The sequence below is a fragment of the Dermacentor andersoni genome, chromosome 7, assembly GCF_023375885.2.
Source record: "Dermacentor andersoni chromosome 7, qqDerAnde1_hic_scaffold, whole genome shotgun sequence".
NCBI classification, from domain to species: domain Eukaryota; kingdom Metazoa; phylum Arthropoda; class Arachnida; order Ixodida; family Ixodidae; genus Dermacentor; species Dermacentor andersoni.
Window position 1 is genome coordinate 58,678,442 of NC_092820.1, and position 27,571 is coordinate 58,706,012.

A 27,571-nucleotide genomic window follows, 5' to 3' on the forward strand; every position below is an offset into this window, starting at 1 on the left:
ATAAGGGACCTGGATTGGAGCCTTGGTGGTAAAGGCAAACTGACTACCGACTCAGTCACAAAGCTGACATGATATTGACACAATGACGTGGGGCTCCCGCACCGTGGGACGGCGCGCGCAACGGCCGGCGCCATGGAAGACGACGAAGCGCGTAAGCTGCACGCTCTTCTTCTGGCCCGCCATTAAAGAGAAGCGTCTATTTTGTAAGACTCATCTTCAATCTACGTTACATTTTTCTGGTGGAGGTGCGGGGTGCATGCTACCACTCCCAGATCGAACGCCGCCTACAAGCCCAGTACGAAGTCCGGTCGAGCTGACTCCTGTTCACGTACGGACAAGCCATCGACTTCAAGGACTGCCACCTGAGCACGAGCCTCTACCCAATCGAGTCGCAAAGATGAGTACATCAGTTCCGTCTTCTTCCTCAACGGCACCGACCGAGGTTGTCCTTAACCAGCCGCGAATCCCCACATCCTTCCATGGGGACACTTTTGAGGATGTTGAGGACTGGCTCGATCACTTTGAGCGTGTCACAGAATTCAACGGCTGGACTCCAGACCGCAAGCTACGCAACACCTACTTTCCCCTCGAGGACTATGCGCGTACATGGTTTGAGAACCGCGAGGCGGCCTTATCGACATGGGACGAATTCCGACGCCAGCCAATCAGCACATACGCAAGCCTCGATTGCAAGGAGCGAGCTGAACCTGCGATTCAGGCGAGAGTACAGCGGCCGAACGAAAGCGTCGCAATGTTTGTCGAAGATATGTGCCGACTTTTCCGACACGCGGATCTATCCATGCCGGAAGAAAAGGTCGGGAACCTGTTGCGTGGTGTCAAGCAAGAGTTATTCGGTGGCCTAATACGCAACCCACCAAAGACCGTCGCAGAGTTTCTCACGGAAGCCATATCAATGAAAAAGGCACTGCAGCAACGAACAAGGCAGCAGAACTGCAACGTGTCGACCCTATCGCGTGAGCCTCTCGCTATACCCTTGGACAACACCGACGCCTTGCGGGAGCTCATTAGGCTTGTCCGAGAAGAGCTCCAAAAGCTACAGGTGGCTCTGGTATCGGTACCGAGACTCACTCTGGCTGAGGTTGTCCAGGAAGAAATCAGGCAGGCAGTACAAGTCCCGGAGCGAAACGAGGCACCACAGCCCGAGGTACGGCACACACAGCCTTGCATGTCGCATGAGCAAGCTGCGCGAAGTTCGTTTTCTCCAACTTTTCATGATGCGCGCAATGTCCCGGAATTTCATGGTGCGCGCGCCGTTCAACAAGCAACTGCCGACTTCAGGACTCGCTGCACGCCATTCATGGCTGAAACACGACCACCCCGCAAGAGCGATGTATGGCGCACTGCAGACCGGAGACCCTTGTGTTTTCATTGCGGTGAAGCTGATCACCTCTACAGGCCGTGTCCTTACCGCCGAGCTGGGCTTTGTGGATTTTCACTGAATGTGCCGTGCCCGCGCAATGGTGAACGCCCACTCGAGATTGAAGCCTACCTCGCGGACGCCAGGAGCTCGTTTGGCCCACGATTCCGCGACCCCCGGTCACCGTCACCTGCCCGATACAGGTCTTCCAGCCCCGTCTTCATGCCGAGCGCAACAAGGCGTCGCTCACCCAGCCCTGCCTCCTGGGAAAACGGAGCCCAGTGACCTGCAGAGGTGAGGTCGCCGACGTTGCGAATGTTGAAGATCCTCCACTACGACGACTGCGAAATGACGTAATTGACACGCAGAGAAAGCAGTGTAGTTCAGTGTCAGTATCTTGCGACGTACCAGTTGCCATAGATGACCACGAAGTCACGGCGCTAATCGACACGGGTGCTGACACGTCTGTTATGAGCCAGAATCTCGTGCACATTGAACAAAGTTTCGCACAATGGACCGGAACTCAAATTCGTACTGCAGGAGGGCATCTCATGACTCCAATGGGCCGGTGCACGGCACGAGTCAACATTCAGGGCTTCACGTACAACAGCGACTTCGTCATTCGTCCTGAATGTTCAAAGGACCTTATACTCGGCATGGATTTCCTTCAGGCGAACGGTACCATCATCGACCTGCAAGAGTCCAGAGTTAGCTTCGCTACTACGCAAGCCATGGCGAACAGTAATGACAACGGCAGTGACATCGCGCTTCGCGTACCTGACGATCACGTCACCCTGCCACCCAAGAGCAGCGAGCTTACCTTTGTCCGATGCGATAAGGATGATGACGCCAAAGGAATTGCTGAGGCCAACATCCCCCTGCTTCTTGAGCGCCACATTTGCATAGCCAAAGGGCTTCTTCAGGTGCGAAACAAATGTTCAGTCGTTTTGCTGACAAACTTTAGCAACGAGTATCGGCATGTACTGCGAGGAATGACAATCGCATTGCTTCGCGAAATCATTGATGTTACTGACATTGCCACAGTGGAAATCACATCGTCTCAGCAATCTGAGTTACCCAGCCTAAAAGAACGGATTCATGTTAACGCTGCTCTGCCAGACCGAAAGACCGTCTACTGAGTCTCGTGAATAAATTTGCGGACTGTTTTTCAATGTCGTCCAAAGTACAGCGCATGTCCATCACAAAACACCGCATTATTACGAACGAGTCTGCACGTCCTGTTCTTCAGCATCCTTACAGGGTGTCTCCAGTGGAAAGGGAAGCGATCAAGCATCAGATGAAAAAAATGCTCCAAGACGACGTGATCCAGCCATCCACAAGTTTGTGGGCCTCCCCTGTAGTGCTAGTCAGAAAGAAAGGTAACACACTACGGTTCTGTGTAGATTACAGAAAGTTGAACAGTGTCACCAAGCGCGATGCTTATCCATTGCCCCGCATCGACGACGCATTGGATCGTCTACAACACGCTAAGCTTTTTTTTTTCGTTGGACCTTAAATCAGGGTATTGGCAAATCGAAGCTGATGAACAGGATCGTGAAAAAACAGCGTTTGTGACACCTGACGGGCTTTATGAGTTCAAAGTTCTCCCCTTTGGTCTCTGTTCCGCACCTGCCACCTTTCAGCGGATGATGGATGCCGTGCTTGCTGAAGCTGAACTCAAATGGCAAACCTGCCTCGTATACTTGGACGACGTCGTCGTGTTCTCGAGCACATTTGACGAACATCTTGCACTACTTGAGAGTGTCCTCACTCCGATCCGTACTGCCGGCCTCACCATCAAGCCTGAGAAATGCTAATTCGGGTTCCAAGAGCTCAAATTTCTTGGCCATGTCGTTGGTCCTAAAGGCGTCCGACCAGACCCCGACAAGTTAGCTGCCGTCGCCGAGTTTTCGCCACCCACAGACAAGAAGGCTGTCCAACGCTTCCTTAGTTTGTGCGCATATTATAGGCGCTTTGTCGAGGGATTCTCGAGAATTGCTGAGCCTTTGACATGGCTTACACGCGACGATGTGCCTTTCATTTGGGCGGACGAGCAGCAGCAGTCGTTCAATGAATTGCGCCAGCGTTTGCAAGCGGCCCCGATACTTGCTCATTTCGACGAAGGCGCTGACACTGAGCTCCATACTGACGCCAGCAATACAAGTCTCGGTGCAGTTCTTGTGCAGTGGCAAGCTGGTGCGGAACGCCCCATTGCTTATGCAAGCCGCAGTCTCACCAAGGCTGAGAAGAACTACTCAACCGCTGAAAAAGAATGCTTAGCGGTTGTGAGGGCAATTGGTAAATTCCGACCCTACTTGTCCGGTAGACCCTTTAAGGCTGTCAGCGATCACCACGCCCTGTGCTGGCTTGCCAACCTCAAGGAGCCTTCAGGCAGACTACCCGTTGGAGCCTGCGCTTACAAGAGTACGACATAACAGTTGTCTACCGATCTGGAAGAAAGCACAGCGACGCTGACTGTTTGTCACGTGCACCACTACCTACGACGTCATCAGACCCTGACCATGACTTGCCATTTGTCGGCGTTATTGACGCCATAAAGATGGCTGAGCACCAGTGCGCTGACCCTGAGCTGCTGCCGCTGATCGAGCACCTTCAAGGAGTTGAAAGTGTTTTACCCCGCTCGCTCGTGCGCGGCTTATCATTGTACTACTTGCACAACGTCGTTTACAGGAAAAACTGCGGAAGCGGTCCCAATACGTACCTCCTTGTCGTGCCGTCGGCGCTGCGCCAAGACATTTTGCAAGCCTGCCATGATGAGCCATGCGCGGGACACGTGGGATTCACAAAAACATTAGCAAGGATACGACAGAAGTATTACTGGCCCCGGCTTTATTCTTCTGTGAAACGGTACGTGAAGACCTGCCGCGATTGTCAGTGCCGCAAGAAACCACCAGTTAAACCGGCTGGCTTTCTCCACCCTGTGGACCCTCCTCAAGCACTGTTCCAACAAATAGGAATGGATCTACTTGGGCCATTCCCAGTGACCTCTTCGCGCAACAAATGGATAGTCGTCGCTACCGACTACTTAACCCGGTACGCCGAAACTGAAGCTATTCCGCAAGCAACCTCGTATGAAATGGCCAAGTTCTTTGTACGCCACATCGTCCTACGACATGGTGCACCATCTGTTGTCATTACCGACCACAGTACGGCATTTACAGCCGAACTTATGCAGGACGTTCTCCAGCTGACGCATTGCTCTCACCGCAAGAGCACTGCGTATCACCTTCAAACCAATGGATTAACGGAACGTCTGAACACCACGCTGGCTGATATGCTCTCCATGTATATCGACGTAGGGCAGAAGACGTGGGACGAGATTTTACCCTATGTGACCTTCGCGTATAACACTGCTGTATAGGAGACTACACAGTACACGCCGTTCGAGCTTGTATACGGGCGCCACGTCACGTCGAAACTTGACGCCATGCTACCTTTGGCTGATAATAGCCCGACCAGCGAACACGTAGAAGAGTTCGTACAAAAAGCTGAAGAAGCCCACCAGCTTGCTCGGCATCGTATCCGGAGCCAACAGCATGCCAACACCCTTTGGTACAATCATGGTCGACGCGACGTCCATTACAATACCGGCGCCTTGGTGTGGGTCTGGACGCCTATCCGTCGCCGTGGACTCTCGGAAAAGTTGCTCAGCCGGTATTTTGGTCCCTACAAGGTTGCATGCCACCTTAGTGACATGACCTACGAAGTCGTCCCCTGCAGTTCTGACCCCGGTTCGCCCCGTCGTCGTCCTCGCGCTGAAGTTGTTCATGTAGTGCGCATGAAACCCTACTATGCGCGCATGTGAACACCGAGATGCACCTGAGGAGCTCCATTTCTTGTCGTCGCTGAAAGAACTTTTTCACACGACTGAGATGGTCGCTTTTTGCATTGGGGGGCAATTGACACAATGATGTAGGGCTCTCGCACCGCAGGACGGCGCGCGCAACGGCCGGCGCCATGGAAGACGACGAAGCGCGTAAGCTGCATGCTCTTCTTCTGGCCCGCCATTAAAGTGAAGCGTCTATTTTGTAAGACTCGTCTTCAATCTACGTTACAATATTATGGCTGGGCCCTGAAGACTCATAAGGGTGATGTGCAGGGAATGAAAAGAGCTGTGACGGCCACTTATCACCACACAACATCAAATGACTTGGTATCGGACCACAGCTATTGTCCACCAGGACCAAGCTCGTGGTGCCGGCAAAATGTAGCGAGCGCTAAGGGTGAGGCAGCCCCTAAGCACCACTACAATTTACTTCCTCATGTCTGTGAAGCCCTGCTGCCCATTTATGAGCGCCTGTCTGATGAAAAGCTCCTTGAGCGGTGCCTACGGGGCAGTACTCGGAACAGCAATGAGTCTCTCCACTCCCTGATATGGGCACTGGCTCCAAAGGAACAGCATGCTTCACTGTTCACCGTGCAAGCCGCAGTAGCTGGGGCAGTGATGAAATTCAACGCTGGCTGCGAGACGACCTCTGCTGCAATACTGAAAGAGCTGCACCTCAACCCTGAAATACCAAGCATGAAACGCATGGTGGAGAAGGACCACCGCCGAGCAGTTGCATCTGCGAAAAAGCGCAGAACCATTACGGACATGCAGAATGCTTCCAGAAAACGCCATTTGGGTGGCCGTAGTCAAAGTGACTACATTCCTGATGGCTTTCAGCCATTTTCACTACGAAATAGTGCAGAATTTTTTCTGCACTTTTGATTTAAAGTGAATTTATTCTTTTTTAGCTTTTCTCAAAACACCAATTTTTGACTTCTTGCTGATTTGCAGCAACGATATCTCTGCCTTCAAGGAAGGTAGAGGCATAATTTTTGTTGTGGCTCGTAACTGGGTATATAAAGCACACAATGGTAGGAACAGATTTTGGAATTCATGCTTTAGAATTTTTCAGCTCTACTTTAGATAAGACAATAGGGCACCCACAATTGGAACATTTAACACTGAATTACCATAATATTACTAATATTTGATATCTCAAAAAAGTATTCCTACCATTGTGTTCCTTATGTATTCTAGTGCCTAGGCATGTGCTAATATGAATTTTTGTAGCGCAGTTTTTCTTTCTACTATTTCTGCAAACGATAAACAATGAATCTCATTTATCTTCAGAACTAAATGGCCCAGTGGAAAAATAATTACTTATTTTAAATCAGCACAACAATCTTAACGAGACTGGAAAGTTTTATTAATATTGACGGAAAAGATGATGAACATTACTTTAATAGCACTGTCCCCCCTTAAGCATGATTAGACACGGTTCTTTAGTGCTTCTTCCCGGTGAGCTATATCGGCAGGGTGCTCAGACTCAGCCTGGCGCCTGTGGTAAAGAGCTGATGCACTCGCACCAGCGAAGCAGCTGTGAAGCCCTCGCTTATTCACGTGGTACATAGCGGCGAGGCTCGAGCGAGTGCAGCTGCGATGCCTCTGTGCAGCGGATCAAGTGACGTGACGTTGCACCTTCACACCGGCGGCTGAAGGTCGAATGCGCTCAAAGATTGACGTTGGGAGTTGTACCTCGAGGAGTAGAGCTTTCGCTTTAAAGATATTGCGTCATAGTTCGTCCCAGTGTTTGTTCACAATATCCCTCAAGCTGTAACTTCAAGTACGCTGCATTACTATTTGTCATTTCCAATAGCGACATTCAAAAGTCAGATACAGTACACCATACACTTGACTGTCACCTTTTGATGCCGAGACAGGGTTGCCTGTGCTCTTTTCAATGCCGGTGGTCTGTGATTTCCGCGGCGCAGGTTTTGCGCCGCCTCCTTCGAGAGACTGTGCCACCCTGCGTAACCAGGCGTGCAGCGTCTGGCGCGGTGGGGATGGTTGTGAGATGGTATGAGCAATTGTTGTAATTACTCCAACCAATCTGCTTTGCCGGTAGCCATTTCATGCTTACTTCTACCATATTTACTTGCATAATAAACGCACTTTTTCGCCCCAAAGATGTGCGCAAAGTTTGGGGGTGCATTCATTTTGCGGGGTAAAAATTTTTTTCCATGGACACCTCCAAAGAAGTGAGTTTGATAGCAAATGCTATTTGCTATCCATTGTGACAGCAAATGTGTGGACAGCTACACAAAGTGAGGACAGTAGTTTTATCCGCCGTAGACACTTGCAAACATGGGCTTCAACAAAAACTGAGAGGTGAGAATGCACCATGCACAAAGGTATGAGCCGCCATTGACTCAGCCCCCAACGCAGATGACTTTGAAGACAGCGAGCGCTGCGGCCACCCAATGCACAGTCGCTGCCAGAGTAAACCGCCTCCCTCTTCCCACCACCCTCCTCTCCTATCGGCGCCATGCGTGCAATGGAAAACTGAGCTGCGATCGTCGGCACCCCTCGAGCATGGTTGTAGAACACCTGCCCCCCCCTCCGGCCTATTGCGCGACGAAAGACGGCGTGCGAGATTGACCCCCAATTGTCGGCTGGAATTGCAATTGTCAGTGGAATTTGCAATAAAATAAATCAACCCTGGGTGGTCGCATATGGCGAAATCTACCCTTAAAGGGTTAATGATGCCGAAGATTCGGGTATCTTAAGGTCCCGGGCAATGCTGGCTTTCGTGGCTCCATGCCGCTTTTCTGCTTCCTCGATAATATTCAGCTTATCACCGAGAGACAGAACTGTCCGCTTTCGGGACATCGTGCGTCGCATTGCTCCACACAACTCAAAACCTCCGCTGAACGCTGGTCGCTAGGATTACGAAGAAGAACACGTGCGATAAACCTAGGCCTCTCCGCGATACCTTGTCGGTGATCTGCTGCTGGGAAACTGGAAGGAGAGAAAAGCTTCCCCAGCGCGACAAGAGGCGACGCCGCCGAGAAGAGAGGGAGAAAGCGATTGTGGAGAAGAAAAGGCGCTATTTCCGCACAGCGGGCATCGCGGGCGGCTGCTGGTGGGGGAGAGAGTAACGAATGCGCTTCGCAAGTGCCGTCGCAAGGGTCCCGCGCTTCGTGAGGGTCGTCGTAAACACGGGTCAGGTGTAAAATTGCGTCAGATAACCGGGGTTTTTAATGCACTGCTTTTATGGGGACTTCGCCGGGACTACGCTAATCCGTCGTAAAACCAGCGTCATCGCAAAACCGGGAGACGTATAACCGGGGTTACACTGTATACAAAAATGCTAGGATGAAAAACATGTACGGCATAGCTGATTAAATCAAGCAGGCTAGGTAACTATTTGTCACCGCACTGTTTCAAAGGGGATACCAATAAATCATCATCATCATCAAGAATAGACAGAGCAAGTACAAGCGAGTACTGCTGTTCAATGAAGGCAAGTACTACTGAAAATGTTTATGAAAAGAAAATGTATTTTTCTCCGTGTAATGGCCACATCCCCAAATTGCACCCCCAATCTCGGAAAAATATCTGCGGCATTACATGAGTATATATGGTACATGGAGTTCTATGTGAGAGTAAACAGGAGTGAGAAAAGAGCGTGTATTGGCGGTGCTGCACAATAAGTGGTTACGTTAAGTTGTCTGAGCTGTGTTCACTATTCGACACTGATAACTACAGTGCAGTCCACTTATAACGATATCGAGAAAGACGAAAAATATGATCGTTATAACCGATGATCGCTATACCTGGACTGCAGTTACAAAAAAAAAAAAAATTTTAAACGCGTTTGCGCTCTTTAACTTTGCAGCTCTGAACTCGAATTCGCTACTTGCTCTAAAGAATAGATGATGTATACAGTAGGCCGTGAAAAACAAACTTTATTTCTAGCGCCAATGACCGTGTCAAGGATTAGGCGCGCCGAAATAGTCCGAAATCTGCACTTGCTTTTGCGGCAGCTTCAGCTTCACAACCGCGGTGTGCATGGATTCCAGCTGCTGCGCGAACACTGGCGGCAATCCTTTAGCATGCATAAAATCAATTAAGGAGTCGATCGACGACAGTGCACTTTGCGTGGACATCGTGGTCGGGGTCAAGGAGCCACTGTCGATCTCGTTGTCACTGTCGCTGATGCCGTCGCCAACGTCGCACAACTTTGCGTCTGTCGAGACAGCACATCTTCGGCGATCGCCTCGTCGGTGACCTCATCGCAGAACGAGGCAGCACTGTCTGCAGTCAAAAAGTCCTCCTTCGACACACCACCTGTGTCACCAGTAGGAACGAGCTCCCAGAGCTCGGTTATGTCAGCGAATTCCACCGGGTCGGTCTCAGCGGGTTGGGGAAGTTCGTCCTTACGCACAAAGCCCGCCTTCTTGAAGCAATTGGTGATGAACCACTGGTAAAGCGCCTCTTCAACATCGGCGTACAAAGGGTCTCTAACCCCTTTTCCGCTGATCGGAATGGCCGCTGATAGCTCCTGCCTTCACAATCGCGGTGCTCCCGGTTTTCAAGATGGTTGATATCGTTAACTGAACGAGCTCATACTTCTTCACGAGGGCGCTGACCTTGAAGCCGCATCAAGAGTCCTGGAAAATATCAATCTTCGTGTCAAGCGACACAGCTTTGCGCTTTGTCGGCGCCATCTTCGAACTGGGTTGAACCGTTTGTTGCACGCTGCTTCGGTGGTGTCAGCCTGCTATCGCGAGAGAGACGCGGGACGGGCGCCACCGCGCCGCTTTGCTTGTCGCTTCTTTTTTTCTTTCTCCCTCTATCGGAGCGACTGTGGCCGATGCGCATGAAGCAGCTAGCGCCATCTTGTGGCGCGCTGTGCCAACGTTGGCTGCGCCTACTCGTGCGCGGGCGGGGCGAGACGCGCTGCGCGGTAATGGCGGCAGATACGAACTTACGGAGGTAAACATCGCCTCGTCTCGACATCGTTCGTTTCAGGGAACTAAGCAACGCGAACGTTACGATTATTTGGCATGGAAAACGCCGTCCAGACTGCAAAATTTTGATCGTTATATCCGATATGCGGTGAATAACCTATCGTTATAAATGGTTTTTTTCCCCATAGACCTAATGCATAAAATGACACTCTCATGTCGACCCATCGTTATAACCGATATATCGTTATATGTGGTATCGTTATAAGTGGACTGCACTGTATTCGCTTCGACATCGCTTCCAGCGAAAGAAAAATGATCATCACACAAGCATAATTACTGAAATTATGCAATTTTAATGCACACATTTATTTTTCCAATAAAATTGGTCCTAAAATTACCTGCGTGGTGCAAATGGGTATGACGCTAAAGCTTCATTTGCGGCATATGCAACAGCCACGGAGGAAGAACATGGCAACCAACCGCCTACTGTCAGAGCCAGCACCATTGCCATTTCCATCACAAGGTAGCAACAGAAGTATAACAGAAATAGCGTTTAGGATGACGGCGCACCGATTTCATCTTCGATAATGAAGGCTCATTCAAAAGATAAGTTACTTCACCTGCTAAGCAGCAACAAGTGGAGTCACGTGTTCTTAGCGTTGCGAAGAGCTGCATGTGTCACAGGATGAAATAGCGAAGTGGTGTGGGCCATCATCCCCGCTTGCAATTGTTGCGAAGCCAATTGAGAAACGCAGAATATCAAATGCATTCAATGGACCATACGGAGAGCATGTTGTGGTTCAGAGACAATGATAAAGTGCTACCTGAGTGTGATGATAATGGACATTAGGTGTAAGCAAACTTCCATTCTGCGAAGGTAAAGTTCGATGGTTTCATCTTCCTTCTACTGTCAAAATCTAAGGCATGTAAAATTTTTCTTGCAAGAACACTGGGTGTGCATCAGATTTTTATGCTGTTTAGGAGCTGCAATGTCATTTCCACATTAGTTTTCTATTCTAACCACATAGAATGTGGACGCATTCGATTCGGTGACATAAGAATCAGGCAAATGCTGCGAAATGAATTAGTGGCATGTTTTGGTATTTCTTCGGCCTCTTTTTTAATTCGACCCACCACACAATTCAACCAATTTTCGTTGATCCCATCAGGGTTGAACTTATTCCTTAAGGAACTCAATAGTTGCGCGAAAAGTGGTTGTTATATGAGTACTTTGCTATACTGATCTCGCCCTTCAAAACGCACAAGAATGAACAAGACTGAGCAGACACTGGCAGTTGCAATTCGACACTACCTGAGTCCAAAAATTGCATTTTCATTATGTTAATGTTTGTTCCTGGCATTTTCTTCCATCGATCTGCAGGTGTTTCTTAAAAACACCATCTAAAGAACGAAATGAGGCGTCAAAGCTCTCTAAAAATGGCATCCGGCCAGTTCCGATCCGTTGGCATTTCAAACTATCAGCACCGCGGTCATTTTTTTTTCTTCCAGAGCTTGTGATGTATTTTACTATCAGTGGCACACAAGTGGATTCTGCATATAGCTAGGTATTCCGGTTGGCTAGAAGTGGAAACTACCACAGCATTTTGACATTTCGCAAGGGTGTTGCCTTTAGATCCGCAGCGAGAGAGCCACGAAGCTACGTTTACTAGTATGTTGCTTCGGCCAAAAAAGAACGAAAGTCGAAGGGTAGAACAGCATCACGTATCGTTATCAGCAATGACATAAGCGAAGTCAAGCATGTATTGACGAACTGTTATCATCCGGTAAAGGCATAGCAACTGCCCAATTTTCGCAACTTTGCGTTGCACAGATGCATCATGCCATTTTTACTCGACTCGGACTACGTGACTATCGAGAACAACGGTATTTATTTATTTATTTATTTATTTCAGAATACTGCAGGCCAACAGTTATGGCCCATGCAGGAGGGGCTATACAAGGCAAAAAGAAAAAGAAAAAAGAAGGGCAGTTTCACAGATTGCCGCTAATAAACGAGCAGAAAAATGTGTATACACATGTACATATTTATACATATATACACGTATACGCACATATACAGCACTCATTCACTCAAACAAATACTCTTCTACAGTCGAACCCGAATATATCGAACCCGTTTACATCGAATTATTCTATATATCGAACAATTTCTGGTCACGGTATAGTCACAATGAGTATATATAGCAAAAATTACGCTTACATCGAACAAATATTGCAGTGACTCCCGATATATCGAACGTCAAGTGGCGGAAAAGTGCCCCCACAAGTTGGCTTTCCCTCGCGGTAGCGGGGTAACCCGGCGGCGCGGCTCCATCCAACCGCTCTCCCTACCGTGACCGCGCTGCCTCGGGCTGTTCGGGCGAGCCGTCGACACTCCCCCTGTCGCGCACAGTGGAGTCTATTAGGCCACATCCTCCCTCTTTCTCTGTCATCTTTCACTTGCCACCCCCTCTCCCCTGACGACGCTTCGCCGTGCTCCCTCACAGGTTGCAGAATCAAGCGTCCTTCCTTTCTTGAGATCACTATCTAGCGACACTCCCCAGCAAAATATGATCCTGGCCCGCCTACAGCGCTTGCTCAGACAGCCAATCAGAGGCTCTTGTGCTCTCTTCGTGCAAGATGGCGAAAGTGCGAGTTGTCTGGCTGCTTCTCTGGTTTATCGTGTTTGCGCCTTGTGGGCCTTCTCCCGCAGTGTTGCCGTGATGAAGCGGCAGAATTCGCCTTTCGTCGTGAAGTTCGAAATCATAAATCGCGTCGAACGCGATGAGAAGTTGGATGTCCCCGCAGCGTGCAAGATTCCGAGGTGCACTCTCGGCACGATTAGGGCTAAACTGGCCAGACTCGCAACCCGGTGCCCATGGCGCCCGACGCGTACGCACGGCCGTGTACGAGGGGTTCTTCATACGTGCCGGTTTCCGCGTGCTCAGTGAGGACTGTAAATTCTGATGAATGCGACGAAGCCGTTGCCGGTGTTGCCGAAGTTTGGAGCGAGCTGTCAAAATTTCCGGGTCATACGAATCAACGGTGGACGAGTTTGTGAGTGTAGATGATGGTGTCGAGACCACGGGAGAGCCCGGAAACGAAGACTACATCGCAGACATCGTACCGAGCACAAATGAAAGTAGGCACATTGAGGAAAGCAACTACGGTCCTTTGCCCACATCCTGCGAAGTGATTGGTGCACTCGCATTAGTCCGGTGCTTCTGCGCGAATGCGGAAGGTTGCGGCCTCAGCTGCTCCGACTCCTTAGACAACGTGAGGAAGTGCGTGCGTCGCAGGCAGCGAAATTGCCCAAGCAGAAGAAAATGCAGGACTAACTTATACGAAACTAAGCTAGTTTCGTTAATAACGTGATTTTATAAATGGTATGTGCTTTTATGACATCCAATTATTTAGCAGGCTTATATCGAATTATGCTCTATATCGAACTGATAGGCGTTTTTTTGCGAGTTCGATATAGCCGGGTTTGACTGTAGAGCTTTAACAAAATTAGAGGACTGGAAAATGGCCCCCGGAAGACAGTTCCAGTCGGAAACGGTCCTCGGGAAAAAACTGTGTTTGAATGTTTCAGTTCTTGCAAAAATTGGTTCCAGTAAATGACTTCCTGTGTGGCTCAAGACTTCCTGTGTGTGACCAAGAGCCACTTGAGCGTTGCTCAAGTGGCTTTTGGTCCAAATTGCCCAAATAGGCGTAGTGTATGCAGTGCAAAATGGAGAAGTGCGCAGAGTTCCAAGATGGCACTGGCATGGCCACTAGTGCTGTCTCAGAAGGCCACGGCCGTCACATGCCATACAGCTTCACCCTGAAGCACGTTGGGAAACATGCCTTGAAAGCATGGTTACCCTAGCAAGCGAGTAACTTTTCTCATGGTTTCTGAAAACCACACGTGGTGCTCACTTACTTCACAGCAATTTCTTTGTTATGGTAGGACTGGAGCACAGGGCGTGGTGCCAGGCAACCAGTTCAGTTGCACTTTCACGCTTGGGAACTTCACGTGCACTCTTCTTTTGCCCAAAACTGGTTTGAAATGTTCGTTGTAACAGCACGGTGCTTCTGAAAATGTTCTCTACATCTGGATACAGTTTCGATAGGCAGGATTGTAAATCGTAACTGCAGTGAAATATGGTCATTATAACTAATACTTCATCATATCTGGGATCGTTCCCGGCGGAGTAAGACCGATTATACAAACAAAGCGTTGACAGGACATCCTCACCTGGAACCACTGGTCGAAGAGGCTCATGCGGCATTGGAAGAGTGAGGGCGGGGCATCGGGGTTCCCCATGGAGAGATGCGACAGCCCCAGGTCGCCGTCACCGGCAGGTCCCAGGAGTGTGTACTTATCGGCCAGCACATGCAGGAAGTCATCACGCTGCAGGTCGCTGTACTCTCCGAACCAGCTGAGCAGGTAAGCAGACTGCTCGGCAGCGCTGCACGCGGGGCCCTTCTGGCTCAGCATCTTTGCCCACCCGGATCCTGCACAGACGGGCGTTCTTGCGGTCGGACTGGTTCTGGTCCGACTTTGAGAGGCACTCGACACACATGCCCGCTCACACCAAATTCTTTAACTACTAAGTTCACTTCGCAATGTCTCCAGATGAGTGCAGCACATTTGCAATGGCATTTCAAGGAATTTTGTGCGATTTGTTGCACAAAGCACTGACAGGATGGCAATATTTCCTGCACGTGCATTTTATGGTTGAAACTGCGAGTCTAGTGAATTATATGATTTTAGTGGGAAGAAAGAGTATCGTATTTACTCGAATGTAGGCCGATGTCTTCTTTTTTAAAATAATCACATACCAAGTTCTAGGGTCTGCTCAGGTTAGAGGTTATTAAAAAAATTTTCACTTTTTAATTGAAATTGATAAATATGGTGCATAATTAGAGCCATCTAAAAAAATCCGTATCATAGCCGCTACTAGCGGCACCTGTAGCCAACTGAAGTACAGGAGCGACGTCGCCATTTTGACCTGTGTCGTATTGGAGTTGGTTCTGTATATTATGGCACAGGCATGTGGCATGATGTTATCGTAATGGTGCCAAGCAGACGACGTCACTATAGTGCCACTTTCAAACGAAAAGTTGTGCTAGCTGCAGAGGCATCGTCAAACGTTCAAGCAGGGCGGGCCTTTGGCATCGAAGAGGAAAACATTTGTTGTTGGAGGGGGGACAATGTGAGATGCTTCTTGCGAGCGTCACAATGAGGATGGCATTTACTGTTTGAAGATAGTGCACTATTTGAAGATGAAAGTGGTAAGGAAGATACCGACGAGGCTAGCAGCGATGATGACTTAGAATGAGCTCGGCATGTTCATTGTTCAATAAATGCTGTTTTTATTTAGTGAACACTATCTTCCCTTTTTTGTTTGGCCTACATTCGAGGTCCTGGCTTCAGACTTTTGGGGGTCAGCTTAGAATCGGGGCCGGCCTAGATTCCAAGTAAATAGGGTACATTCCGCCTTCACATGTTCAGTGAACATCCTCAAGCTACGCTGTTTGCCGTGATAGGAAGAAGGCGTAGGAAAGGAGACCGTATTTGACTGCAAGATTTACAGTGCAAGTCCTGGCCTCTATCTGGGAGTGCTTCAAACGGAACCATAAAGTGCTCAAGCACCATTGAGAGAACAGAACCTTATTGCCATCATTGATAGAGAAGGAGCAGAAAGAAAAACTGTATAAGCAGCCTGACTGGCCTTCAACCCAATCCTGGATATGGCAGGTAGTGCGCACACAAAACGGTTCTCAAACAAAAACAGCAATACTACCAAGTACGAGCATCAAGTCTAGATATACATTCTAGTAAAGAGGAAATATAATATACAGCCAACGAAACAACAAAAAACTCTGAACCATATTATAGTCAGAGGAAAATCAAGAAATGATTTAGTCACAGGAAACAGTTGTATTCAAGCTTAAATTCGAAGCACTGCCCCTAAAATGATCAAACATATACACAGTGAGACCATATGTCATTTGAAACGAAGCCATATAAACAATATTATTGAAGCGTTTTCGTTCTGTAATTGTAACTAAAGGACTCATATTTATTTAGAGAAATAATGTTTTGGTTGTCTTGTGTTCATCGTCATAATATCAGTAACGTTAAACTTCGATATAACCAAATCCGTAAATTGGCAATTTTCTTCGTTATATCGCAATTTCGTTCTACTGAAATTCGACCTTTCATGCAATAAGTAGTCTCCAATCAATTTTTCTTACACGGAAGGGGGCTGCAGAATTTTCCAAATTATCGGGCAATTGAAAAAAAAAAAAACAAATTTGAATGAGAAAACCATTTTGATAAATGTGGGGGTCGGCAGTCAGTGATACAGAACATGATGCGGTTCCACTTCAGCGGTCGCTCTTGTCGCGCTGCGCGCAACTTGAGAGGTGTGTTTGCAAATAGCCGCTTGTAATTCAATCATTTGACCATCTGTGTTCGCATAAGTTTCCATTTATTGTCTTGGCATTTATGTGCGGAGCCAGTGAAATTTCGTTATATTGAAAAAGCCTACAAACACACTTCGTTATATTGAGGTTCTAAATACATGGTGTTTGGTGGACAAGAGGTTATGAAAAGTTAAATACTTAATTATATCAAGAATTTCGCTACATTCAAGTTTGTTATATCGAGGTTTAACTGTATTTTATTGTCAGTCATATACAGTCGAACCCGGATATATCGAATTCGACGGGGATCGGAAAATAGTCCGATATAGCGAAAATTCGATATACACATATAGGCCAAAAAAGCACTCGCGATCATAACAAATTGTGACTTACCGATTGGAACAGCCGCGAATCGCATAGCATGTGCACACAATATGAAAGCGCTTTATTTCACGGAAAAAAAATCACTAATTTTGGGCTGTTTTTTCCTCTGAGAAATGAAGTTGAAAACATTAGACTCAATTTTCTCGAGACTGTCCAGGTAAGAGAGCCCAGGGCCTTCCATTTCGTCGCAACAGCGCCGAATCAGGCTGAACGCTGACGCCTGTTCAGTGGCTGTGCACGGACGCTTTTCTTCGAAAACACAGTCGCCCTCATCGTCGCTGGAATCGCCGTCTTGAACGCCAGCTATTCCGGTCACAATGTCCTCATCAGCGAGGTCGGCTACCGCTTGAACTTCGCTGTCAGCGTTAATGAAGTCATCAACAGTCACTTCGGACGGGACGGCACTGGAAAAATTGGACAAGTCGCGAAACACGTCCTACAAGCACTCATCGTCATCTAAAGCTTCCGGAAATTCATCTCCGCCCACTTCAAGGCCTGCCTTGCCGAAACAGTTGGCTACTGTGGCCTGCTTCACGTCGCCCCAAGCGCCGGTAATCATCTGGATGGTGCCGAGCAGGTGAATCTTGAGATCGGTTCCCATGCGGAGGTTTACGAGGAGCCGTTGAATAAGTTGCTTCCGATAACCTACCTTGAATGCCTTTATGATACCCTGGTCAGAGGCTGCAGTCGCGCTGTGGTGTTCGGCGGGAGAAACTTCAGTTCGATGTGCTGCAGCTTGCAAGTCGTTTGATTTGCCGAACAGTTGTCTGCCAGAAGGCAAACTCGGCGGCCCGACTTGCCCAACTCAGCGTCCCAAGCCTGCAGCCATTCAACAAAAAGTTGACGTGTCAACCAGGCCTTCCTATTACAGCCGTAGCGGACGGGAAGCTGTTTACAGTTCTTGAAGCAGCGCGGTGACTTGCTCTTCCCGATCACGAATGGCCGTAGCTTGCACGAGCCGTCCATGTTGGCTGCAAGCAGCACCGACACACGCACTTTGCTCATTTTACCGCCGTGACATGAGGTTCCACGAAGAGCGAGTGTCTTATTCGGCAACATTTGCCAAAAGAGACCAGTTTCGTCGGCATTGAAGATTTCTGCAGGCGAAAACTTCGCAGTGATTTTCGGCCACTCCTCAGAAAGCCGCTGCTGCACCTCCTGGCTGCTGACAGCCCGTCTTTCGCCTGAAATGGCCTTTCCTACAATGCCGTGGCTGTTTTTAAACCGTTGCAGCCACCCAGTGCCACCGCAAAGGTTCTCTTCGCCAAAAGCCGTAGCAAACCATTTGGCCTTTTCGATTAACATCGGGCCATCCATGGGAATATTTTTCGCTTGGATTTCAAGAAACCACGTATAGAGTGCCTTCTCCACTTTGTCAAAAGCAGCAGGGCGCACACGACACGCTCCCGAGCGACTTTCCTCACTTGCTTTAAGCTTGATGTCCTCCTTGTATTTTAACAACGTACCTAAAGTACACCGCGGAATGCCGAATGCGTCTGCCACGGAGGACTTGTCTCCGTTCTCGACACGCCGGATTACCTCAAACTGTCTTGCAAAGTCCAGATTCTTCCTCTTTTTGTATGTACGCGGATGCCATAGCTCACCAGATGACTGCAATCATACATGCTACACACGGCACGTTGAAACACAGGTACACATAAGAAAACGCGCGCCGCAGGTGGAGCAGTCCGAGCGAAGCCTGTTCATAGAATAAAGGCGCGTCCATGAACCAACGTTCGAGCGGCAGTCAACGGGGCTGCGAAGGAACGACAAAGGGAAAAGAAAGAAGAGAGCTTGGAAAAAGATCAGCGGAATATGGCGTCTAAGGCGCTGTGGGCGCAATCGCCGCTTTGCTATGCTTCGTTTTTTTAGCCCTCTCTGGCAGCGACCGTGCCGACCCCTCACTCTCTCTTCCTTTCCCCAGGAAGCGTGGCTTGGAAACATCGCCGCATCTCCATACCGCGCACTCTCTTTGTTGAGCTCCAATGGCCTTGCCCAATGCACACGCCGGCGGTACAGGAGGAGCGAGAGAGCTCGCGCCGGTGGGGCGCAAGAATGGGGGAAAGGCTCTGCGTCTCCGTCGCTAGGCAACGGCCGCGTATGTGCAGAGGAGGAGCCTGCTGACTGACTGCGAAAATGTTTTCCTCTGAGGACCGGACACTGTCTTTGGGAAAAGCACACCTTCCAGGGGCGCGGCGCGGCGTTCGATATATCGAATGTCCGACGAAAATGGGATTCGATATACTACGCAATTGTCCTATACTTTTACATAGTATTTTCAAGGGGGTAATCTGTGTGTTCACTATAGCCAATAATTCGAAATATGCGGGTTCGATATATCCGGGTTCGACTGTATCAGTAATTATTTAGCAGGGTGATATACAGTATTGAAAGTGTTGTCGCATAGTAGGTGTGGTAAGCGTATATGTTTTGATATTCTGGTTTGTGCATTGTTAGCACCTCAGAAGTAAAACTTCGCTTCTGAAATACAACAAATTTGTTTACCCAAGCGCATTTTCTGCATGGCATCCAAAATGCACGAAATGGCTCCTGATTGGAATGAACACCAATTCGGAAAAATGCTCACGATTGCAAAGGGCTAAGGTGTGGATGGCGTGGGTTCGATCATTGCCTGAAAGACTCACCTGTGCGATTTAACATCCCAAAGCAACAAAATGGGCAAGCAGGCTTGGTTGATCATTCACCTTGAACATTTCTTGATGTTTTAATGAGAACTTATTACTGATGTTCAATGAAACAGAGTTAGTTTTCAAAAGCAATGACCAACTCATGCAAGAATTAGCAGAGTCATTCTTCAGGAAAAGAAGTGACATTTGCATCAACCACCCTTACATCACGCTACATGATAAGGAATTTACATTTCTCGACTGCTGGCACACGTGCATGCTTGGCAAGAACATTTAGCTGCTTCATTTTTAAAAGGTATTGCTATACATCACTTGAATTTCTATCCCTGCTTTGCTTTGCATGTGTGATCATTTCTACAGTCAACATCCGATTCTTTTGGACTCCCTAGGGACCGCGAAAACGCCAGAAAAAATGAATGGACTTCTTTTACTGCCCCCAAGGGCAGTAATCATCACATGCACTTTCAAAGTAGCTCTGAAGGCCTGCCAGTACACTCATTAGGCGTATCGGTGCTCATACTGTGATAGAAGACGGCACGTGCACACATATATAATTAAGGAATACATACCGTATCCCGTGACAATTGCCCCTTCCTACTTATGGTATACTTCTGCACACTTCGCTATGCTTCAGCACATAGCCAGACTGTACTGAGGCAAAGCTGACTTCCGGGAACCGGCATTATGCAATGCACCATGCTCTGTGAGCTTCGAAGCCATTGGCAAAGATTGCAAAGGCGAAGCTGGCACCATCGCTGACAGCGATGAATTGTTTTAATAAAAAATACGGCACCAAACAGCAATAAGCTTGGTAGCAAACGTCACAGTAGCTAGGCCTCACTTTGCAGCAGTGGTGGCTACTGCTGCCAGTGGATCTGCATGCGGAAGCACTGGTTTGAGGCAGCGAGATAATCCCGATGGCGGCGGTGGTGGATTGTATTAATGCCGCTTAGGCCCTCCCGTCATGGCAAAATGTCCGGAAAATCGGACGGCGAAGGTTTTCAGCATCCGAAATTTCAGACGTTCTTATACATTGACTCTAGGGGGTACGTGGCGACGCCGCGAAGGCACCCGAATTACCGGGCATGTCCAAGAAATCGGGCGTCAGGGAAATTAGTCGTCGACTATATGTGGACACAGTCAACAACCGAATTTTCGGATGCCCGATTTTCTGGACACACCTGATAATTTGGACGTCTTCACGGCATCGTCACTACCCCACCTTGTAAGCCAGTGCATAAGAAAGTCGGAAATTTCGGATGCGGAAAACCTCCACCATCAGTTTTTCCGAACATTTTGTCATGACCACAGGTTTGAAACGGCATTATACGAAGCAACCATTGCTGCCATTTTGATTATCTCGCGGCCTTAAGCCAGCGCTCTTGGACACCGATCCGCTGGCAGCATAGCCATCGCGGCCACCATAGCCGTTTGTGCTTGGCTGCACAGTGTTTGGTGCTTGGGCGTGTGGTTCTTTTGTGGAGTGCATGAGGTTCCATATAAAGTTGTACTGCGATAAGACCCTGTTGAGTCCCTCGTGCAGTATGCTGTAGGTGCAAGAGAAAGCGTGCGAAGGTGAGCAGACAACGGTCGGTGGCTTGATTTGTGCCCTACTCCTGCTCGCTCAGCGTTGTACGCGCGAGGGAGGAGGAGGAGGAAGCTGAGGATGCAGCAATGTGATCAAGCATGTGCTGAGGGAGGGAGGGGAGGTGGGCTCATCTCTGGCTAGTCTGCCTGTTGCTGTGCATGGCGTGGCTGGGCACAGTTCCTCGTGCACTATCTTAGAGGCAATCTGGGACAGGTGAAAAGATGGTGAGTGGAGACAGCTGGTGACTTTGTGTGCACTGTATTGTGAGCGCCTGCTGTTGGAGGTGGTGTAATCAAGTTTCGAAGACATTAAAGCATGAGGCATCAGAAAGTGTTCGCTTGCCAATGCTTCCGCTCATCACACCAGCATTGTGACAGTGATTGTCCGTGGTCATCTACTGAGATCTGTTCATGTTTGCCTGTGCACACATGATGCTGCACTTCTTAATTTAAAGCAAATGTTTACTGCCATTTATATGGCTCATAGAACTACAACCCTTACTTTTTGTAGTTGTCTGATACTTTGCTATCCATATTTCTGCTTCACCTTTCGGGCAAAATTGACTTTCTTTATCAATGGTTCTTTTCCGAACCATCTCAACAATGCATTGGCCAAGTTGCAGTGGTCTGATAGTCTGTCTTGACCCTCTCCATCAAAGAAATACCTATAAAATAGTGCACTTTCTGCATGCATTCGTTTTCTTTTTTGGACAGACCAATCTTTCAGACGTGTTTGCAGACCCTAGGGAGTCCAAGAAATTGGATGTTAATTATATGCACTTAGTTAAGCATTGCCTTCCAACATGCTGCTTAATGTCGCTGTGCTCTTGTTCACATTGCATGCAGGTGCTGTTGTGGGTCCTGCATCCGCTTATAATAGCCATGGACAAAGTGTGCTACAGAACGATGAAGCAAATCGTTGCCAAATTCACCGATAATTGTACAGTCGAATCTCGATATTTCAAACTCAAAGGGGCCAAAAATTTGTTTGAATTAAAGGAAGCTAATTGAATGGAGGGCTTACCTGCCGTGGCCCATGTGCACTTATCTAACACATAAGAGGGAATTTCCAGAAGATTTATTCACATATATTAACAAATTACAGTCAACGTCCGATTTTTCGGACTCCCTAGGTGCCGTGAAAATGTTAGCAAAATCGGGCGGTCCGAAAAAACGAATGCATGCCTTTTACTGCCCCAAGAGCTCAAATCACCACAGGCACGTCCGAAATAGCTCTAAAGGCCTGCCAGTACACTTATTAGGCATATCGGTGCTCATACTGTGATAGGAGACGACAGGTGCACGTGTGATTAATTAAAGAAAACATACCATGACCCATGACAATCGCCCCTTCTAACTTTTGGTGTGCTTCACCGCGTAGGCAAAGCTGACTTTCAGGAACCAGTGTTATGGTATGCGTCATGCTTTCCGCGCTTCGAAGTCACTGGCAAGGATTACAGAGATGGAATCAGCACCATTGCTAACAGGAGCGAAATGTTGCAATCAAAAACATGGCATCGAAGAGCAAGAAGCTTGGTAACGAACATCGAAGTAGCTAGGCCTAGTGTTGCTGTGGTGTGGTTATGGCTGCCAGCGGATCTGCTGGTCAGGCATCGCCGCGTGATTTGGCGTGCTGTTGAGAAAATTGTCAGAGCGCAGTATGTTAGAATTAACCATCGCAAATGCTTGTGCATTCAAAATACGGGGCATTTTCGCCCATTGGAATACATAAAACTTTGACGGGACCCCAACACGTCAGTTCGAATAAACTGAAAGTTATAATAAGGTGGTGTTCGAATTCACGAGATTTGGCTGTACAGTGAAACCTCGTTAAACCGTAGTTGGCCGGAGCTCGGGAAAGGTACGTACTAAACGGTAGTACTGTTTAACCGAATACCATGAGATCACCCACTTACCTGTCGAAAACGGAACTCAGAGACAGTGCGATGAAAGGGGAAAAAACATGCAGTATTTATTCACTTCGCGCGACAAATGCGTTATTTTCGTTCGATGCTGCGGCGGCCTAGCACGAGGACGACAGCGGCCTCAAACTTACTGAAGCTGCGTGCCAGCTTTTCAGCCAGCCTCCTCTTCTCGGCAAACACTCACATGGCAGATTCCTCGTTGGCGTTACGTATTCACCGTGCACTTGCGCAGTAGTGCTGCAGAAGTCCCGGGGGCGCCTTTTTCATTGCCGGGTGCCGAAGTTCGGAATAATTTTCATTTGGAATAGAGTTACGTTATCGCGCCCCTATTATCGTCGCGACGATTGCATTCATGAGGCTGACGTAACGAGCAGCTTATGTCACTGTCGGGCCTAAATCGCCCGTGCTATCGCTTTCCGTGTCGTACTCGTCACTGTCGCTAGTCGACACTTCGGCAACAACACAGGCAACGATGGCGAAAAGTCGAACCTCGTAGCCGACATTATCTTCGCGGTCGCAGCAGCGCTGCCGAGCAACTTCGCATTCCAAATGCCACACACTGTAGTCAGCAGCAGATCCCTGTTGCGTGTCAGCGCCGACTTCTTCGTGTCACGTTCGATAGCACGGACAATGTCTAATTTTTCTTCTATGCTGAACACCCGGCGTCATTTTTATCCAAGTTTCGGAACGACGCGAGTCCTCGCTTGCACAATGCCATAACGCTCTCTGGCACCGCGTCGAAATGATGATGTTGATGTGGCTTCACGCGCAAACGCACAGGGCGCTTGGAGGCCGTTGTTCCGATCTCTGAGGCGTGTTGTTCTGCCGGGCCGCCCGATGGAGACGGCGCAGCGCCGCTTTTGCGCGACGAAAAGTTGAAACGTTATGTTTTAACCAATGCGTACGCAATAAGCTGGTACGGTTTATGCGGATACGAAACACATTATGTTCAATGGCCGTTGAGTCGGGGATTTGACTTTACTACTTTTAAAACAAAACTACTGTTTAAGCGGGTACGGTTTAACGAGGTTTTACTGTACTGTATAAGGCGACATGCACACTCTAAATACCGAGAATTCAAACTCACTACCCAAGTAAAGTGCAACTTACATTTCACATCATTAAACTTCAACTCCTTCTTTTTCGGTACAATATCATTTGTGAGGCACCTCATGATTATTTTGTGCTTGTATACTCAAAAACTGCCATTTGGACATGAACTGCATTCAAACTACATAATTGTTCTTCTCTTACTGAATTCTTTCTGAAGGCTGTCAAAACTATCCGTTATTTATCTGTGAAAGCATGAAAATTACACTGGCTTTCGGTAAGCCTCGCAGTGCTGTTGAGCATGATGTGTGGTTGCATGTTGACTCCACAAGTAATGTGGAGTGACGTTCTTAACCCTTCGCAGTCCATTGTCGGGCCCCTTCTGACAACGCAGCACGGCTGCAGCGGTCCGCTGTCGGCCACTCCCCAACAAGCTTTTTCATGGTTGAATTGCGCTTGCATTTTCTCATTATGCATGATGTGCCACGTCTTATGAAGTAAGTGAACTTCTTTTATTTAAGCTTTGCTTTTTTTTTACACGAGATGGCAGTGCTTACGCAATTATTTATTCGAGTGCTACATAGAGCAGCCGTGTTTCCACGCCACTTGCAGCGAAGCATGGCCACCTTTTCGCTGCATGCCTTCCATGGGGCGATAATTCTGAAGCTTGTAGCGAAAGCAAAGACGATTGTAGTGAAAAAGAGAACTATGTGCCTTCGTCAGATGATGAAGATAGTGATTCTACAGAAGCCGGCAACGAAGAAGGGGATGACGCTAGAGACGGTGACTCTGGTGTTCTGCAAAACTGGCAGCAATAATCCAGGACTGCACACAGGAGAATGCTTTGAGCATTCCCATTCGCTGCTCAAGTATCACTGAAAGACTTGGAGATGAAAAGCAACTGCAAAAATAAACAACCTGTGAGTTTTCTTGCGCAGTTTTCTTTCACAGAGCCCAAAACTAGAGAAACAGGAACGGTGGGACAATGGATGAAAGTTTCGGACCTCAAAGGGTGAAATTTTTTAAGGCCAACTTTGGATGTGTGCTTGTTTGGTGGTCACGGCAAGTTGAGCATAGTGGGCCATCTTGAAAGAAAGCCTGTAGATATGCTTGTGGCGATACTGCATGCTGTCTGCTATGTCTTGAAGACAGTGGAAGCTGTGCCTTCATTCATGTACTCCTTTGTTCACATTTAATTTCACATTGATAGCACATTACCATATTTACTCGCATAATGATCGCACTTTTTTGTAAAAAGAAATTGACGCAAATTCAGGGGTGCGATCATTACGCAGGTTAAATTTCCCGCTAAAAAAAGAAACAGAAGTTTTTTTTTCATCTCGTATTTGCTGCGGGATGACAACAGGTCAACAAATAGGCAGCTGCCCCTGTATGTAGTGCGGGACACCTAAACAAAGATGGCAGCCGGCGGAGTAAGCCGAAAGCGCCGAACGCGATTTTTATTCTTCTCGTGAGTACATTATGTGCATTGAACCACTTTCTTCCGTATCAGTAATGAATTATATCGTTAATATTGGCAAGTGTGCGGTAATAACGCAGCCATGTCCACTTTGAGGGGACAGAAACAGATGGGCGCGCTTAGCTGCCAGTGACATAGGAACACATGGCGGGCATGCTGTGGAAACTGCGGCATTTGTCTTCACAACTATCCTAATGCAGCACGTTTCCACTAAGAGTGGGCAAATATCTTAGCCATGTTACAAGCGTCGGCGTATGAATAGGGTACACTTTTAATGTATCAGTGTAAACGTGGCTGCTATCGTTGTCGCTGGCGATTTGTTGCATGCCCACGAGTGCAGACGAGAAGAATCGAAAGGTGCCTTTTTTGTTGTTTTTGACCACAGCCATCATAAAGCCTACACATAATAAAGGCGAGTTTGGTTGTAGCCTTCTTTTTTTTTTTTTTGTCATGGAAGTGCGGAGAGCGATGAAAGGAATAAAATGGGGCATCTGCTTGAGAATGGTTGGTGCATGCAGACCGCTTGGTTTGTCTTGAAGAGTCGTTCACGTAGCATTCGACAGATAGAGCGATCATTATAAGCTAGACTTGGCACACGACATATCGCTGCGGCAAGTTCGGGGTGCGATCATTACACGGGAAATAAAAAAGAGCGAATTTTAACGACAAAATTCAGGGGTGCGATCATTATGCGAGTAATTACGGTATCAGTATGGAATTCTTCCACTGCTGCGATTGTCATCGATCTTGCTGTTATCATAGAGCAGCACACCACTGCTGATTCATGGTTAAATATAGACAACAAAATGTGGTCGTACCTCTCTTTGTTCAGGGAGACCACGATGGGAATAATTTGGGTGGGGGAGGAGGTCACGGGGCCAGTGCCTGAGCCAGCAGGGGCTCCCGCTGTGCCAGAGAGCCGAGGAAACGGGCCACAAAGGGGCCGTCACGCTGCGCCAGAATCTGGAGGAAGTTTCGCTGACCCTCGGGTCCCCACGAGGCAAAGTACAGCTCACACAGGGACAACTGACAGTGCAGCACCGACGGAGAGTTGCGGCGGGACAGAGACAATGCGTCAAGCTGGCCACACAGCTCACCTGGACAGACAGGACAACCACGCAATGCCTTTGGTTGCCGCTTCTAAACACACATGTATGATATAGAGACTGCAAGCACCCGCTAGTACTAACACACTCATAAAAGAATGCACGCTTTGAAAGGCCGCAGAAACCAAAGACCACTGAAATGCATGAGCTTCATTGGCTCCTTTGCATGACCTCGTAGAATGGAAGCAATGGGACTTTGAAAGCGTATGTCTCCCAGGAGTACAAAAGCAAACAACACTGTTTCATTATAAATGCCCACTGAAGCGCTAAAGTCTTTTCCGGTGATCTCCAGAGGCCTCAGTACTCTGTCGGACGACTCCTTCCTATACCTGCAATTTTATGACTTTAATCCTTGGTCCCCCTGGAACTCTTTATTTTCCCTTGGCAGCCATTCTGCTACACTGTAATAGAACAGAGGTCACCCACTCTACATAATGACAATGCCTGTCCAACTCTGCTCATTCCTCTAATCTCAACTTCCATATCAGGTACCTATGTCGAAGCTCATATACACAATGCCGTGTTCCTTGTCTTTTTGAAGTTACACCAATCATTTTCCATTGCCTCACTCACTCTGCATTCTTTAGCTTTGAACACAAACAGTGAGAGATGCAACAGTGTAGGTTTTTTGCACAAATTGCAGGTCCTAGACTTCGTAACCATAGAAAAAATACAAACAAGCCACAAAGAATGCTAAATTATTTTGGTATAAAAGCTTTTCTAAGAAGCAGTTTCAGTTTGGTTTCCCAAGAGGTGTATGTGCCATGACAAAGAAAGTGGACACCCCTGGAACATGAAAGGGAAGCTGGATCATAGAAAAGCATTCATAGTAAATT

General features: G+C 48.1%; 1 protein-coding gene across 2 annotated transcripts in view; it reads right to left on the minus strand.

Moving 5' to 3' along the window:
- The window catches only part of LOC126534417 (uncharacterized), a 62,543-nt gene that overhangs the window by 9,761 nt on the left and 25,211 nt on the right, over window positions 1-27,571 (minus strand). The window contains exons 2-3 of one of the 2 annotated variants that reach the window (XM_050181697.3): window positions 26,448-26,726; window positions 14,379-14,638 (exon numbers count right to left, since the gene is read on the minus strand). In XM_050181697.3, the coding sequence (XP_050037654.1) occupies window positions 14,379-14,621 (243 nt within the window). In that variant the 5' untranslated portion in view covers window positions 14,622-14,638; window positions 26,448-26,726. The remainder of the gene's footprint in view (window positions 1-14,378; window positions 14,639-26,447; window positions 26,727-27,571) is intronic. The other variant, XM_055072883.2, reaches the window with a different exon arrangement.